Source organism: Caenorhabditis elegans, chromosome IV (genome assembly GCF_000002985.6).
Source record: "Caenorhabditis elegans chromosome IV".
Classification (NCBI taxonomy): Eukaryota; Metazoa; Nematoda; class Chromadorea; order Rhabditida; family Rhabditidae; genus Caenorhabditis; species Caenorhabditis elegans.
The window spans coordinates 13,255,683-13,272,680 of record NC_003282.8 but is presented as its reverse complement, the minus strand read 5'-3'; the positions used below and the strand labels follow the sequence as shown (position 1 = coordinate 13,272,680).

Genomic DNA, 16,998 nt, shown 5'->3' with positions numbered 1-16,998 from the left:
CGTCTCTTCTATTCACGTACTGTCTCACTCAGTCTGCCATCCGCGCAGACTCGTTATTCTATTCTCACCACCACCACCACTACTGAGGTTCTTTTATTTTTTTTTGTTTTTTATTTTTTTTTAGTTTTCTTGGTGTTTTTTCTTTCTTGAATTTGTGATTATTTAGAGAATGTCAGTTCGAGGGATTCGGATATGGCGGAGGAATGATGCACGATTTCAACCATCAATCCTTGTCGAAAAGAATGGATTAGATGGATCTCTTTTGTTTCAGGGTGGAGCTATTGCAACGTTAGGTAAGGTTTTTGAAGAAATTATTCAAAAATATTTTAAAAATTAATTTAAATTTAAAAAAATAATCCGAAAATTTGGATAAAAGTTGAATAAATTCGTTTAAAAAATATTTAGACATTGGCCGAAAAACATTTTTTTAAAATTAGTTTTTTCTCATTTTTTTCTCAAAATATTTTTGAAAATTTGAAAAAAACATGTGGTAAAATATTCCGTATTACGTTTTTTACTGATGAGAAATTTTAAAGAAAAAAAAATTTAAACTCCAGAACTTATAGAATTATTTTATCGAAACAATCCATTTTATTACGGTTTTTTAGTTTTTTTTTCAAAGGTGGAGTACCAAAACCTGAGAAATATTTTCAAATGACTCCAATTTTTCCCCTAATTCCGAATTTCTAATTATAAAAATTCAAAAATATTTCCCTGATTTTATAGTTCAGCTTGAAATCGCTTGTTAACCCATGAGATTTTTCAAACAGCGAATTTTCGCGCCAGAGACGTCATGTGTCGATTTACGAGATTTTAAATCTTGCTGATTTCCGTTTTTCAACAAGTTTCCTCGATTTTCGTCGGTTTTTGCCAATTATTTTTGAAAGTGTGTTTTTTAAAGGAAAAATTTCCAATTTTCCGTCGAGTTGTGACCTAAACATTGGAAATTTTGTTAGTTTTTTAATGATATTATGTTTAATTGGCTTTTAAAAAAACCCATTTCAATTTTAAAAAAACTTGGCAAAAACCGACGAAAATGAAGGAAACTCAATGAAAAACAGAAATCAGCATCTGATAAACATTGAAAATCTCGTAAATATACACAAATCTCATAAATCGACACATGGCGCGGAAATTCGACGTTTGAAAAATCTCATAGAGACGCAATGCGATTTCAAGCTGAAATATAAAATCAGGGAATATTTTTTGAATTTTTTTCCCTTAGATATTCGGTATTAGAGGAAAATTTGGAGAAATTTAAAAATATTTCTCATCCACATTTAAATTTTTTAAAAATTTCCCACATTTGCCAAAATTATCCTCCTCTTCCAGATTCGGATTCAACAGACGTTGAACGAAGATCATATCAAAAGATAGTTGATGCTTATGGAATACTTGGAGTACTTGCTATTACAAAAGATGAAGCTGTTCTAGTTGCTGTTACTGGTGTACTTTCAGTTGGACAACTTTATGGAGCTGATATTCTTAAAATTACAAATGTCGAATTTATATCGTTACGAACGTTTGGTTCCGTCGAAAATGTTGATTCCAGAATTATCGATGTAAGTTTTTTAAACAATTTATTAAAGTTTTTAAAAAATTTATCTGATACATTAAAAAAGATCCAAAAAAAGTAAAATTTGTAAAAAAAATGAAAAAAAGAAAATTTGTGAATTTTCAGGGTTTCGAATTCGAAAATTTGAACCTTTTTTAATATCAAATTTTGAGTTCAATTTTTTTGGGCTATTTCGACTTTTTTGAAGTTTTAGACCAAAGCATTAGGAACTTCAAAAAATCATTTTTTTCGAAAAAAAAATCCAAAAAAAATTCAGTTTTTACAGATAAACCAGTGCAAACGCTGAAAAAATTTATTTCTCCAAAAAACTTTAAAAATACAAATTTTTCACAATTGCAAATTTTTTAAAAGTAAAAAATTAATTTTTTACTTTAAAAAATGCATTTCTTACAAAAAAAAATCGCCGGGATAGCAGAAAAAAATCATTTTTACAGAAAAAAATTTGTAAAAAAGATTCGTTTTGTTTTTTCAAGAAAAAAGCACAAAAGCCAAAAAAAATTACAAAAAAACCGTGGAAAAATCGATATTTCTGACAAAAAACCTCTAAACCTCTATTTTTCAGTTACAGCGACAATTTATAGATTTGAAAAAAATGTTTGAAAAAATTATTAAAAAAATATTAAAAAATGTGTTTTTCATTCAAAAAAAAAAAGATCTTTCGAGAAAAAATAACAAAAAAAAATTTGCTAAAAAAACATTTAAAATCCTCCAATTTTTTGCAGTTACAACGACTACTTTCATCTCAAATGTTCTATTTTTCATCACTTCAATCATATGATCTCACTCGTTCAGCTCAACATCGTGATTCACATGATTGTAGTGATGCACGATTCTTCTGGAATCGAAGTCTTCATTTTTCATTTCAAAGATATGGAATTGATACGGATAATTGGTTGTTGAAATGCATGGCTGGGTAGGTAAAAATTCATGTATTTGGGTCTCGACGCGAAAATCAAATAATGTTGAGTATGTTTCTCGTGGCGAGACCTTTAAGTACGAAAAGTTGCGAATTTACATATAAATTTAAAAAAAAACTTTAAATTTAACAAAAGTGGTTTTTTTTTGCAATTTTCTAATTTTTTGAAAATTTCAATTTTTTTTAATTACAAAAAAAAGTGATTTGAAAAAATAAGATAATTTTTGTGGAATATAATAAGATTTTCAGTTTTTTTGAAAAAAAAACGAATTTTTTTTTAAATTTAAAATTTAAAACTTTGTTGTAAAAATCATTATAAAAAGCCGAAATGAATTTTTCAAATTTCACTTATTTTTTAAAAAGAATTTTACAATAATACACAAAAATAATACAAAAATCTTTATTAAATTTCTGCTAATTTTAATTTTTTTTAGAATTAATTCGAAATATTTTTTTTCGTGGTGAGACCCAGCCGAGTTCCCGGAATTACAAGATTTATCATATACATTTTTTTTTTTGAAACACCTATTGTCAAATCTTTCAAAAACATTTTTTAAAGTGAAATTCAGTATCATTTTTAGAGTTTAGAGCTAGTTATTTTTTCTCTTAAATTAATAACTTTGTCGTTAAAAAAATCATTATAAAATCCAATAATAAACAACTTTTTTTTCAATTTTTCTACTTAATATACAAAAATAATACAAAATCTTCATAGATTTCTGTGAATTTCAACTTTTTTCCGCTTTGATTTCATAATTTTTCACACCTATTTTTTTCCAGATCAGTTCTCGTTCGTGTTGTGTATGTCGGTGCAAACACAGGACGTGTTGCTCTAATATCTCGTCTAAGTTGTGAGCGTGTCGGCACTCGATTCAACGTACGAGGAGCCAATTATCTCGGAAATGTGGCTAATTTCGTCGAGACTGAGCAATTGTTGCTTTTCGACGAAAAAGAATGCTCGCTGCTCCAAATTCGGGGGTCTATTCCATTATTTTGGGAGCAGCCTGGAGTTAATGTCGGATCACATAAAGTGAAATTGAGGGCTTTCGAGACGAGTCTTCCTGCCTATCACAGGTAATTTTACTGTATTTAAGGGATTTTTCTTCAAAAAAAAAATCCAAAATAGTCTCGAATTCAGAAATATTACAAAAGAAAAACAAAAAAAGTCCCTAAAAAATCACGATTTCACGAATTTTGGCTAAATTCTTCCCTTTTTGAATTCCCTCCAAAATGAGAACGCCGACCAATCAGCGATATGCTCCGCCCATTTTTGAACCAATCAGATGGAGTGGGCGGGGTTCGATGACGCTGACTGGTGCATTTATTACAGTAACACAATATTCTGAAAATGCGTATTGCGCAACATATTTGTCGCTAAAAAATATCTCATAGTGAAAACTACAGTAATTCTTAAAAAGACTACTCGAGCCGTAAATCGACACCAGCGCTACAGTAGTCTTTTTAAAAATTACTGTAGTTTTCGCTACGATGTATTTTGCGCGTCAGATATGTTGCTCAATACGCATTTTCAGAAGTTCGTATTTATGTAATAAATATCACGTTCATTTTCAAACCAATCAGCGTCTTCGAACTCCGCCCACTCCATCTGATTGGTTCAAAAGTGGGCGGAGCGAATCGCTGATTGGTCGCCGTTTTCCTTTTAGAGGAAATTCGAAAAAATTGAAAAATCCTGTTTTGGTTGTATTTTTCTTTTTTTTTCCCCCAATTTTTTAGTTTTTCTTTCGTGGTACTTCTGCACTTGAGACTTTTTTGGATTTTCACGTGGTGCCAGGCTGTCCTATTACGGTTTGATCTACAAAAATTGCGGGATTTTTTCGCCTAACAAAATGTGACGTGAGCACGTTCTTAACCATACGAAATCAGTTGAGAACTCTGCGTCTCTTTTCCCGCATTTTTTGTCGATCTACGTAGATGAAGCCGAAATGAGGTACTATGGCACCGCGTGAGAATGTCGCTGGCTTTTTTTTTGCTAAAAATTTCAAGATTAAAAAAACATTACAAATCGGAAATCGGTGGAGACACCAGTTTCCAAGTTTTTAAAAGTTTTTTTGAGGCGAAATAAATTATTCGATATGGGTCTCACCGCGAAAAGTCACAAAAAAATGCTACTGTAAATAGTTTTCGTGGTGAGACCCATCGCGAAAAATTTCTAACACGGCCATAACACGGCTGTCGATTTACGGAGCAAGTTTGTGCAATTTTATCTCTTTTTGTTTGGAAAAAACTTAATATATTTACTGCTAAAAGTTCAGAAAACACATAATTTTAAACTTTCTTTAAAAAAATTAATGCACAATTTTCCTCGAGAACTACACAAACTGCGTAAATCGACACATAAGGTCTCGAAGCGAGCGATTTGTATATTTTCAGACACTTATCCCAACTCCAACACCGTTATGGAGAATTTGCAATCGTCAATCTATTGGGTCGAAAAGAAGGTGAACGAGTGCTCGGTGATGCGTTCAAAACTCAACACAAATCTTCACATTTCGCTCCACTAGTCGACTTTATCGATTTTGATTATCATGCTCAAATGAAGATTTCCAAAGAGGCAATTGTGCAGTTGAAAAAGAAAATGAGCCCACATATGACAAAGCATGGATTTTTCTATTCAATGGGAAAAGAAATAGTGAAACGACAAACTGGAGTAATTCGAACAAATTGTCTAGATTGTCTGGATAGGACGAATGCCGTACAAACAGCCATCGGACTTCAAATGTCACATGATCAAGTTGCATTTCTGAATTTAAACGCGGGAAAAGTGAATGTAGAGCAACGAGTTGAAGAGATTCTTCGTGATTTGTGGCAGAAAAATGGAGATCAGTGTAGTACGATCTACGCGGGAACTGGAGCTCTTGACGGAAAGAGCAAGTTGAAAGACGCGTCGAGATCGCTTGCAAGAACTATTCAGAATAATTTGATGGATGGTGCAAAGCAGGAATCATTTGATTTATTTTTGACTGGAGCCGCATATGATCCGAGGCTTTTCGATAGAGCATGTAATATATTGCCACCTAGTTTGATACAAGGTTTGTTTTGAATATTGGTTGGAGTTTCAGAGGAAAAAGCTGGAAGTTTTCAAAAAAATATTAGGAGCAAAACTGCACAATTAGGCCGTATAATTGAAAAACCCCAGAAAGTTGTTTTTTTTCGTAATAAAACTGAACAATTTGAAATTTCCAAAATAAATTTGTACGGTTTTTAATTTTTTTTTTAATTTTTTAACTTTTTTTAAAAACCAAGTTTTATCGATTTTTCCATGTTTTTTCATGTGAAGTTTCACATTGAAAATTGAAAATATTTGAGTTCTTTTTTACAAAACTTTATTACCATATTCTGCACCAAAAAACACGGTACCTGGTCTCGAAACGATAGTTTTTTAGTTAAATACAAACCGGCGTGCGCCTTTAAAGAGTACTGTAGTTTCAAACATTTTCGATTTTTTATGTTGAAAAACTCAATTGACATAATTGAGCACACATAAATTTAAAAAAAATCGTGAGAAAAATCGATAATAATCCTGCAACAACGAAAGTTTGCAATTACAGTACTCTTTAAAGGCGCACACCTGTTTTTATTTAAAAAAAAATGTTGTCGTGTCAAGACCGGGTACCGTATATTTTTTGCGCGAAAATCGCGAAATTTTTCGCGTCTTGATAATATAAAATATGAAAATTTAAAAATCTACCAAATCAACTTTGTTTCGTTAAAAAATGTGCTATATCAATTTTAAATTTCTTCACAATTAAGTTTTATCGATTTTTCGGTGTATCCGATTTTCCCAAAAAAAAAAACAAAAAAAGTTTTTACGAAACTTTTTCAAAATCACACTTTGTTTATAATTATTAATGAGGAATATATTTTCAAAAAATTTTCAAAAACAATTTCATGTAATGTCAGATGATTAATTTTCGAAAAAAAAGGGTTTTCTTGTGCTTTTATCGTAAAAATTTCCTGAAAATCCCATATCTGAAACTCCAAATTTTAACCTCTATTTCTATTCTAAATCTCTCTATTTTTAGAAAGCTATTACTATCATGGTAAGCTATAAATGTCGTGAAATTTGTATTATTTAATAGTTTTTTTGTTTCATGCATGAATGAAAGTGTTGAGATCTGAATTTTTCAATTTTCAATAGATATGGTTTTAGTTTCTAATTATTCAAATTTTCTATTCTCTTCCAGAATACGCTGACGCCGTATCGCAGCTTGTCGAGCGAAGTCCCGAAATCGCCGAACCTCAATCCATTAAAATATTCGTTGGAACTTGGAATGTGAATGGAGGAAAGAATATTCATAATGTGGCATTCCGTAATGAATCGAGTCTCTCCCACTGGATATTTGCCAATTCAATGACACGTCTCGTATCTGTAGAAGATGAGCAACTAGCTGATATTGTAGCAATTGGAGTTGAAGAACTTGTTGATTTGAATGCAAGTAATATGGTTAAAGCAAGTACCACAAATCAACGAATGTGGTGTGAAAGTATTCGAAAAACTCTTTCTGAAAAAGCTCCATTTGTGCTCATTGGCTCCGAGCAGCTCGTCGGTGTTTGTCTATTCCTCTTCGCAAGACCACGTGTCTCACCATACCTGAAAGACTTTGCAGTGGCTTCTGTAAAGACTGGAATGGGTGGAGCAACTGGAAATAAGGGATCCGTTGCCTTCCGAATCGTCGTATTCTCCACTTCTATTTGTTTTATTTGTTCTCACTTTGCAGCCGGGCAAAACGAGATTCGAGACAGAAATGAGGATTTTGCGACGACGTTGAAAAAGATTCGATTCCCGTTGGGCAGAGAAATTGACTCGCATGACGTCATATTTTGGTTGGGAGATTTCAACTATCGAATTAATTTGTCGGGGGATGAAGTTAAGAATGCTGTTAGAAATGGAGACTATGCGAAATTAGTCGAAAATGATCAATTGACACAGCAGAAAGCTCTTGGACAGGTAGGATACTGTGATGCTTGCGCCAAAACTACGGTATCCGGTCTTGACGCGACAATTTTTTTTATTCAAAAATAAATGTGCGTCTTTAAAGAGTACTGTAGTCTCAAATTCTTGTTGCTGTGTAATCTGCATCGATTTTTTATGGTTTTTCGATAAATATTTCGGATTGGCAAAAGTTTGAAACTACAGTACCCTAAAAGGCGCACACCTTGTTGTACTTGATAAAAATTTGTCGTGTCGAGACCGGTGTACCATATTTTTAGTGCAAAAACCAGAAGTTTTCGCGTTTTGACAATTTCCGATATTTAAGCCAAAAAGAAACAGTTTATTTAAATTTTCAATTTTTTTTTGGAAGAAAATCGAACAATTCCGACTTTTTATGGTCTCGAAGCGATTTTTCAGACTAAATTCAAGAATCTGATATTTATTCCTTGATTTTCCTCGTTTTCACTTTTTAAAAAGCTTCTAAAATTTTTAATTCTACCATTAACTCGCTTCGAGACCTTATGTGTCGATTTACGCAGTTTGTGTAGTTCTCGAGGAAAAATGTGCATTAATTTTTTTAAAGAAAGTTTAAAATTATGTGTTTTCTGAATTTTTAGCAGTAAATATATTAAGTTTTTTTCCAAACAAAAAGAGATAAAATTGCACAAACTTGCTCCGTAAATCGACAGCCGTGTTATGGCCGTGTTAGAAATTTTTCGCGATGGGTCTCACCACGAAAACTATTTACAGTAGCATTCTTGTGACTTTTCGTGGTGAGACCCATATCGAATGATTTATTTCGTCTTTAAAGAAAAAACTTGGAAGCTGTGTCTCTACCGATTTCCAATTTGAAAATTTTCCCCAAATTTCTGAATTTCTAAAATCTTGAAATTTTTAGCAAAAAAAGCCAGCGACATTCTCACGTGGTGTCAGAGTGTCTCATTTCGGCTTGATCTACGTAAATTTACAAAAAATGGGGGAGAAGAAACGCAGATTTCCCAACTGATTTCGCATGGTTAAGAACGTGATGACGTCACATTTTCCTGGGTGATAAATTCCCGCATTTTTTTGTAGATCAAACCGTAATGGAACAGCCTGGCACCAGGTGCGTTCTATTAAATTCTAAGCCATCATTTTCAGACATTTGTTGGCTTCAACGAAGGACAGCTCACGTTCGCACCAACATACAAATACGACACATTCAGTGATGACTATGATACGAGTGAAAAGTGTCGTGCACCCGCATGGACTGATCGAATTCTTTGGAAAGATCAGAGAAAGAAGGGAAAAACGCAACTTCTCAGCTATGATAGATCAGAATTAAAAACTTCTGATCATCGACCTGTTGGAGCTGTTTTCAAAGTGGAAACTTTTAAAGTTGGCGGCAGAAAATGTGTGGAGCTCATCGAGGATGTTGTAGAGTACGGCCTAATTTCATTGAAATCTGAATAATTTTCGTTTAAACTTCCAGATCTATGGGTCCACCGGACGGAACAATCATTGTCAGTATTGCCGGAAAACCTCGATTCCCGCCGCAAATGTTTCCGCCGATTCATGAGAAGTTGAAGGAACTCGGTGCTCAAGTTCAGCTGAGCAAATTCGACGATGGCGATCTATGGATTGTACTGAATAGTGGAGAAATGGCATTAGCCGCATTAAGTATGGATGGGCTGAAGATCGGAGGAACAGATCAGATTAATGTGAAGTTGAAGTCACCGGATTGGGCTTATGCTTTGAAGCCACATCTTTCAGATTTTGATTTGGAATCGTTTGAAGTGACGGCAGAGGAAGAGGCATTACTTGGTGGTACTGATGGTGCCGTTTTTGAATTTGCAGGTTTGTGGAATTATTTATTGAAATCAATGGTGTTTCAGACGAAAATGGAAGATGATCAGGGAATTTGAATTACCTAAAATGTTTTTAAAACAACTCTCAAAAGAAAATTGTTTTTGAACAAAAAAATATTTTTCAATTTTGTACCAAAAATTGCAAAAAAATTTTTTTCGATTTTCGGATCAAAAATATTTTCACGTGGTCGCTGGCTGTCTCAAAATTGCTATTTTCTCGCGGACGAGAAAACGTGAAAAAAATGAGCGAAATGGCCTTGAAAACGGTGGAAGAGGAGGATTCCTCGTCCCCTCGGTCGCGTAGTCCTCTCGGAGAAGAAAATAGCGTGTAAAAGATGAGACACAGACAACGAGACGGTCTCATACCTTTTCTTCGCTTGTCCGAGTGAATTTCACCGACAATATTCTGAATGGGGCGCGTTTTCATCTAAATTATGCAAAGAGACAGCCAGCGAGCACGTGATTTTGAAAAATCGAAGTTATATTTATTAAAACAAAAATTTAATTTCGGACCAAAATTATTCTTTAAAAAATTTTTCTTTATAAAAAAGTTTTTTTTTTTTCAAATTTGAGGCAAAACAAATGATTTTAAAAGTGATGTCAACATTTTTTTTTCGATTTTTTCCACTGCTCAGGGTTAATTTTAACGGTCGAAAAAAGTTTACTGTATGTTTAGAGAAAAATTCTCCGAAATTCTGAAAAAAAGGAAACAAATTCGAGTATTTTCTTTAAATTTAAAAAAAACCTCAATTCCCGGAAATTTGCAATTTTTGGCATTTTTGTTTATATTTTTTTATGTAAAATGACATAAAATTAGTTAACATTTGATAATTAACTAGATAATTAAATTGGGTATTCAAAATTAGACGGTGATTTCAGAAAAGTTAGTTTCAAGCCGCTTGACAAGTTTGTCAAATTTCAAATTTTAACTAATTTAAGATCATTTTTTAAGTCGCCATAACTTTTTTTTTTGAGAAGTTTTCAAGAATTTTCATTATGAAATTCGGTGTTTTCAGACAATTTCGAATCTAATAAAGAAATAAAAAATCACAAACTCTGTATTCCACTAAATTCTCAATTTTCAGACGAAGACGAGGACGCAATCAGTGTGTCTAGTCTGACGCTTACTGGTTCGGCTCCCGATCGACCTCGTCCACCATCAGCAAGAAGTGAAGCGATCAGTGTAGCCAAACTTGAATGGCCAACAGAACAACCAAACGTCCTCTCCACATCAATGCCAACACGAGCTTCATCAGCTTCTCTTGCCAATAGTTCTTGGTATGAGCATGTACCACCACTTGCTCCACCTCAATCAAACAATAATAAAAGCCCTCCACAAGCTTGTCTATTCAATCCATTCACTCAATCTGCACCATCCCCGGCTCCACCACCATCCACGATTCCTCTTCCACCGACTCGTGGAGCATCAGTTGGACCAGGTCCTCCAGCGGTTCCCGTCAGGAAGGCACCCCCACCGCCACCTCGGCCTGTCATTCCACCTAGACCAAAAAATATGTAGATTTAAATATGTAATTTATTATTTGTAGGCTTTTTTTCTTGTGAATATGCATTCTTTTTTCTCTAGCAATAACATTTTCAGGTGTTCCCTTTCCCTTTTAACTTATTATATATACTTATTTATTTCATTTTCTTTCACTTATAATAGGGATTCCATCTTTCAAAATTTCTAGTCATTGTTTTCTTTCCCACTGATTCGAACTTTGCCATTTTCCTAATTTTTTAATTTATTTCTTTCTTATTTTTCTCTTTCAAAAAAGTTTTTATTGAAATTAAAATTTAAAAATTTCTAGTCAATAAATCTGTGAATTTCGATTCCGCACATCAATCCAAAATATGGTGAGACATACGACAAACGAGCACAATGCATTCAGGCACATGCATGGATTAAGGTCATAGTATGGCTTGAACACAATATTTCGAAAAACGAAATTTGTTATCACGAATTGCCACGCATTTTTTGTATTTAGAGCGGTGGCGAGTAAAGTGATATCGAATTGAATTATGACGTTGCACAAAGAGATTAGAGATAGAGAGAAAAAGAAAACAAAGGAAAAAAGAACGGAATAGAAATTTGGAAGTTGCCAGAGATGAACGTACAGGTAGAGACGATGAATGTCGTGCTGAAATTTTAAAAGTTGACCGTCAAATTGGATGTATTGGGGATTGGGGATATGGTTGGCATACAGTGCACCATATCACGTGGTGTCAAAGTGTCCCATTTTGGTTTGATCTTCGAAAAATGCGGGAGAAAAGACGCAGACTTTTCAACGTATGGTTAAAAGTGTTCTGACGTCACATTTTTCTGGAAGAAAAATTCCACACATTTTTTGTAGATCAAACCGCAATGAGAGAGCCTGACACCACGTGCCATATATTACGAGCTGAAAATTACAAAAAAATGTTACATTTAAGTACTTTTCAAGATTTCAAAACATCGAAACTATATTTTTCCAAATTGAAAAAAAAACTTTTTCAATTTATTTTGAAAAGTTAAATTTAACGTACTCAAATACTTGAAGGCGCACGGTTTTATTTAGATGGGTTTCGACATGAAACCTACTTACGGTAGCATTTTTGTAACTTTTCGCGGTGAGACCCATACCGATTAAATTCTTGCATCTTTCGGTAACTATTATTACCGAAACGTGGAATATGGCAATTTTTGGGAGAAAAATACTGTACTTGGTCTCGACACGACAGATTTTTGATAAATCCAGAAAGGTGTGCGCCTTTAACGAGTACTGTAGTTTCAAAATTTTGTTGCTGCGGAATTTTAATTTTCATAGATTTTTCTTGTTTTTTTTCTGTGTTTTCATTGTTTTATTCCAGTTGAAAAATATATTTTTAAAGAAAAAAAAATGAAAAATCGATGCAATTCTACAGCAACTAAATTTTGAAACTACAGTACTCTTTAAAGGCGCACACCTTTTTTACAAAATATTCCCGACTCGATGCATCACATTTTACGCGCAAATTTATATAAATTACCTTGTACAGCTCATAGGCAAAGAAGATGATTGTTGAAAAGGAGAAGTGAGAGAACAGAAATTGGGAAATCGAATTTCTGAAATTACAACTTTCCAAAAGTCGATAATACTTCATCACAAACCTTTTCAAATAGGTTTTTAATGTGAAAAACGTGGCGATGTTAAAGACTAGAATCATGAAACCAAATAACATTCCATCGGGTGTAAGCACCGTTACGTTAACTGTAACTTTGTTAGGAAAATTCTATAAAATTTGCGCGTGAAATCTGATGCTTTGGGTTCACATTGCTATAGCTACAGATGCATCATATTTCACGGGCAAATCAATTGAAATAAGTGTGACGAAAAGAAACGAACTTGTAAAATAAGAAAAAATAACCGACAAACAAGAAAGAATAAATGGAAGCTTCTTTCCAATCCTTGATCTTTGGCCTATTGCAGATCTCAATAGAATTATGGCGATCGCAGGAGCAGCTAGGTATTCCATGAGCTTTGAGCTTGATGTTTCCTGAAATTTTGGTCAATTTTTCCGATCTCGGGTCTTGTCACGAGCTCAACATTTCAGCTACCGTATCCGCGAGTACGGTAGCTGAAAATTTTCGCTCGTGTCGAGACCCAAAAAATTACCTGATAATATGCCAGCATATCCAAGCACACTGAAAACGTGAGAAACGTGGATGCAGGCAGTGCTCGAAAATCGATTGAAGTGCTCCAAGAGACGCAGAGGTCGGGAAAGAGAAGCCTTGAAATTTGAAGAAAAATCAAAGAAAAAATCGATTGGCACAGAATTATCATACAAGGAAATTCAAAATTCGTTGCGACCAGCACCATTCGATACATTATTCCAGACATTAGGGTAAGTGTAAACCACGTGGCAATACTGAAAGGATTAAGGTTTCAGATAGTAGGCACGAAGATGCCTGCACGCCTACAAGTGGACCTACGCCTACCGTCTGCCTTGATGCCTACTTACAGGTGTGCCTGTTTGCTAGCCTACAAGGTGAATCGAGGTTGCCGTGTTCCTACTTACCTGCCTATATGCTCGCCTATAAGGCGACCTACGTTTATCAAAAGCGATCACCTACTGCGGTGTGTCTACAGGTAGGGTAGGGAGGCACGTAGGCATGAAAACCGCCTATACTTACAGAAAGAATTGTGAAACGATTCCAGCATTTTTTGGTTTCTTCATAGGTTTTTATGTGATCTCTGAAATATGTTTTAAATGTTTTTTTCAAGATTTTTAGAAGAAATACTGAATCAAGGTTATCAACCATTCTGAGCCAAGAAATAATTAGAGAAAAGAGACGAAACTGAAACCTTTATTACCAATTCAAATGGGAATGTTTTAAAGTTTAAAATGTATTATTATGATTATGCTTTGCTCATCCATGGTCCCTTCACAATTTCTGGCTCACAGTCTCGATTGACAAGAGCTCTTGCAGCGACAAAGGTTACTGCGAGGAAAGCCCTGAAAAATAATTAATTTTTAATTTTTTAATTCGTTTTGTAATTTTCATTGACAACTTTCTTGAACAACTGGTCACATTTTTGGCAGACAGTTGCCAAAAATCTCTCAAAATTTGTTAGGAAGTTTCCAAAGTTTGACAGAAAACTGTTAATGTGAGTTTTTAACAAAGTTCGTCAGAAAGTTGCTTAGGTTTAAGTGAGCGGTGGCAAAGTTGTGTAGAAAGTTGACAGAGTTTAACAGAAACTTGTCAAAAGTTGACTGAAAAAATTTTAAGTAAAAAGTTGCTCTATTTTTTTTCTGAAAAACTTTTTTTTGAAAAAGTTACGAAAGTTTCACAGAAAGTTTCCAATCTTCGACAGAAAGTTGCTCATTTTTTAAAATCTTGTTTAAAATACATTTTTCCAACTCACCAGTTCAAAACTCCCGGGTACACATCGTAAAACAGATAAACCGAGAGGTAATAAGCCAAGAATGTCTCAACAACTGCACGAACATTTGACACAATTTGCATATTCAATGGACCATTCTTCTCGAGACAGGAGAATGTCGTGAAGTGGAAGAGAACTCCGGCAAACATGGAAACAGCTGGAAATCATTGAGATTTTTTTTTGAAAGTGCTTCATAGTAGGCAGGCACTCTTTTTGACTACTTTAGGACGGCCTGCTTACTGTCTAAGTTCTTGACAGGCAACTTGAATTTAGAAAAAAACTCACCAAAAACAATAATGAAAAGCGGATGAGCTGAAGTGATCATATACATGAAAGCATCTCGGAGTTCGTCCTGAAGTCGGACATGTTTGAAATTTGAAAAAAGCATACGTGGCCGTGGGACAGAAAAACCTCGGCCACCAATTTTTTCACGGCCACGTAAGGAATAGAGAAAATAACTTACTCGAACCATATCGGCCAGAAGATAAAAGACGAGCGAGTTGAAAGAGTGCATGTACAAGACTTCAGTGTACTGAAAAAAAGTATAATTTCCGTAATTTGACAGACAGAAAACAGCCAAAGTTTGAAAGAAAATTTTCAAGATTTTATAGAAAGTTGGCTCTTCAAAGTATTGTAAAGTTGGCCAGTTTGACAAAAAGCTGACAATGTGACAGAAAGTTGCCAAACATTGTCATGAAATTTTCAATGTTTAACAGAAAATCAGTACGTAAATTGGCATCCCTTTTTTCAAGCTATTTTGCCAGATTTTTATTCACGAATTGAACGCAAAAATTATTTACTAGGGTGAAAATAGTCTAGTCATAGCGAAAAAAAGTGAGCAAAGCGTGTTGTCTATTTCCGTTAATCTTTTACACATAATCTGCCACCTAACATTAAAAAAACTCACATTGTAATTCTGAAGATGTTCCTCAAAAAGTACAAATGCAGCGGCTTGAAGGATTGCTCCAACAAGCCCATACATCAGAGAATATCTGTCCACGGATAAGTCGAGATTTACTGAAAATATGATTATATACATAGTATACGTGGTTACTTCTTATTGATCAATTCCTAGTTTTTAATCTCATACAAAAAAAAGATTCTTAATCCACAATTAAAACATTTCACTTGAAGTATCCCTTACCTGCAAACGCTGAAGCAATCGATAATCCAATAATTATAAAGGTTTTATTCTGATCTACTCTCTGTTGTCTATTTCTGGCAGCTAGACCGACTAGAATCAAAATCGGGGTAAGCCGCTTCACAGAGTCAAAGTTTGGCATTGCAATTCCCTCGAATGAAGCTACAGTAATCCATTGGGAAATTGTATAAAGAATCGATGGAATTACAATGTGACGTCCCTTCTCGAAACAGTATGGTGCGACTTTGAGGATTCCTAGCACTCTGGAAATACGTTTGAATTCCGAATTCCGTGGTTCCGTGTAAAACATGGTGCATTGGAACTTGTCCAATATACCAGAACGCGCAAATTTTTTTGAAAAACTGTACCTTGTAACCTCAATAACAAATAATGTTGCAGCGGACTGCATCATAAGAATAACCACTGGATAGTCGAAAAAGTATCTGGTCACCATTATTTTTGACATCAGGGAGCAAAATACGGATGCAGCGACGAAGACTATCATGCTGAAAATTTGTATTTTTTTTTTAAATTAAACCATAGTTTACGATCCATTTTTTGGCACTTTTTTCACAGGCATTATAGGCATTGCGTTTTGAAATTAAAGAAGGGAAAAATTGTAAAAAAAATTGTTTTATATGAAAGTTTTACAAAATTTTAGCGTACTGCATTGCGGTAGTTTTTGCACAGAATGCCGATTGCCGGAATATTCCGATTGCCGCGCAGCCCTGCTGTGCACCCACGTTAACAATTGTTGTGGAATTTTCATAGATTTATCATCGTTTTACTCTCGATTTGCTAAAAATTGTGTTTCTAATTTTAAGTTTGTTAATAAATATATGTATTTTTTATCGAAAACTATAAAAAATTGATAAAAATTGCAGAGAAACGAATGTTTGAAATTACAGTACTTTTTAAAGGAGCGAAACTTTTTGCATTAAACAAAAACTGTCATGTCGAGACCGCGCAACATATTTTTGTCGCAATAATGCAAAATTCGGGTAATATCACTTAAGATTATTTGTTTTTCTAGAAAGGGTAAAAATTTTAAAAATAATTCAGTTTTAAAGTTAAATTTATATATTTTCAAACAACACAAAAAAGGGGCATAAAAGCAAAACAAACCTCCTTCCAGCGGCGGTTTTCACAACCCTCATGTTGATTTTTTTTGCTCAGAGGTTTAATAGTATTATTAGTATTTCTATAAAAAGAAAATCGAAGAAAAGAGGGAACAGTTGGAAGAAAATGGGAGAAAGGGATGGATATCCTGCTGGACTTGAGAAGGGTCTCCGGTTTTTATCTCGAAATTCATCTTCAAATGTATCCGTGAACTAGAAGATTCAACCAGATTTTTTATGAGATGACAGGGGAAAAGAAAAGAGGAACGATCGATGATGACGTACTGAATTCAGAAACATATCGTAATGGGAAAAAGGAGAAGCAGGTGAACACAAAAGTGTGAATACACATCCAGAAATCTTGATCTTTTTTTTTGTCCTTGTGTCTCTATTAGAAGAGCATGTGCACGAAATCTTCAGATTAAAAAAAATTATGCATTATTCAGAAAAATATTTGGAAGATGCTTTTCTTCATAGAAAACCTCGGAGAGGATCAGGGGTGCACGGTAGTTCGGTAATTCCGGCAATTGCATTTTTGGTTG

General features: G+C 34.1%; 3 protein-coding genes across 7 annotated transcripts; 1 reads left to right on the top strand and 2 right to left on the bottom strand.

Annotated features, from left to right (window-relative positions):
* Positions 1-164: 164 nt before the first annotated feature.
* unc-26 (Synaptojanin) lies at positions 165-11,126 on the top strand (the record flags this gene model as incomplete). Of its 4 annotated transcripts, NM_001028095.6 has the most annotated exons (10): positions 165-293; positions 1,333-1,562; positions 2,299-2,489; positions 3,273-3,566; positions 4,884-5,542; positions 6,536-6,553; positions 6,698-7,461; positions 8,587-8,867; positions 8,918-9,282; positions 10,379-10,882. In NM_001028095.6, 10 exons carry the CDS (start codon positions 170-172, stop codon positions 10,810-10,812), a joined length of 3,360 nt encoding a protein of 1,119 aa, NP_001023266.1. In that variant the 3' UTR covers positions 10,813-10,882. The 4 variants fall into 4 exon arrangements, with proteins under 4 accessions (NP_001023266.1, NP_001023265.1, NP_001122785.1 ...); NM_001028094.5 differs by lacking the exon at positions 6,536-6,553 and having other exon boundaries at positions 167-293; positions 10,379-11,126; NM_001136390.4 differs by lacking the exons at positions 6,698-7,461; positions 8,587-8,867; positions 8,918-9,282; positions 10,379-10,882 and having other exon boundaries at positions 170-293; positions 6,536-6,628.
* Positions 11,061-13,509, bottom strand: JC8.16 (uncharacterized protein). The gene is made up of 6 exons (NM_001268788.3): positions 13,447-13,509; positions 12,929-13,181; positions 12,659-12,809; positions 12,424-12,523; positions 12,303-12,378; positions 11,061-11,434 (listed from the first exon to the last, which is right to left on the bottom strand). Exons 1-6 carry the CDS (start codon positions 13,488-13,490, stop codon positions 11,105-11,107), a joined length of 954 nt encoding a protein of 317 aa, NP_001255717.1. The 5' UTR covers positions 13,491-13,509; the 3' UTR covers positions 11,061-11,104.
* Positions 13,510-13,604: 95 nt separating this feature from the next.
* Positions 13,605-16,495, bottom strand: bus-12 (uncharacterized protein; the record flags this gene model as incomplete). Of its 2 annotated transcripts, NM_001047492.4 has the most annotated exons (8): positions 13,605-13,769; positions 14,180-14,354; positions 14,483-14,549; positions 14,661-14,729; positions 15,105-15,214; positions 15,342-15,601; positions 15,707-15,844; positions 16,464-16,495. In NM_001047492.4, 8 exons carry the CDS (start codon positions 16,493-16,495, stop codon positions 13,673-13,675), a joined length of 948 nt encoding a protein of 315 aa, NP_001040957.1. In that variant the 3' UTR covers positions 13,605-13,672. The 2 variants fall into 2 exon arrangements, with proteins under 2 accessions (NP_001040957.1, NP_001040958.1); NM_001047493.6 differs by lacking the exon at positions 16,464-16,495 and having other exon boundaries at positions 15,707-15,843.
* Positions 16,496-16,998: the final 503 nt, after the last annotated feature.

Coding starts and splice junctions, on each gene's coding strand:
- JC8.16 (NM_001268788.3), bottom strand. CDS start 13,490: ATGAAGAAACCAAAAAATGCTGGAATCGTTTCACAATTCTTTCT. Junction 12,810..12,928: donor ATATGCTGGCATATTATCAG/GTAATTTTTTGG, acceptor CCAAAATTTCAG/GAAACATCAAGCTCAAAGCT. Junction 11,435..12,302: donor TTGCCTATGAGCTGTACAAG/GTAATTTATATA, acceptor TTAAAATTTCAG/CACGACATTCATCGTCTCTA.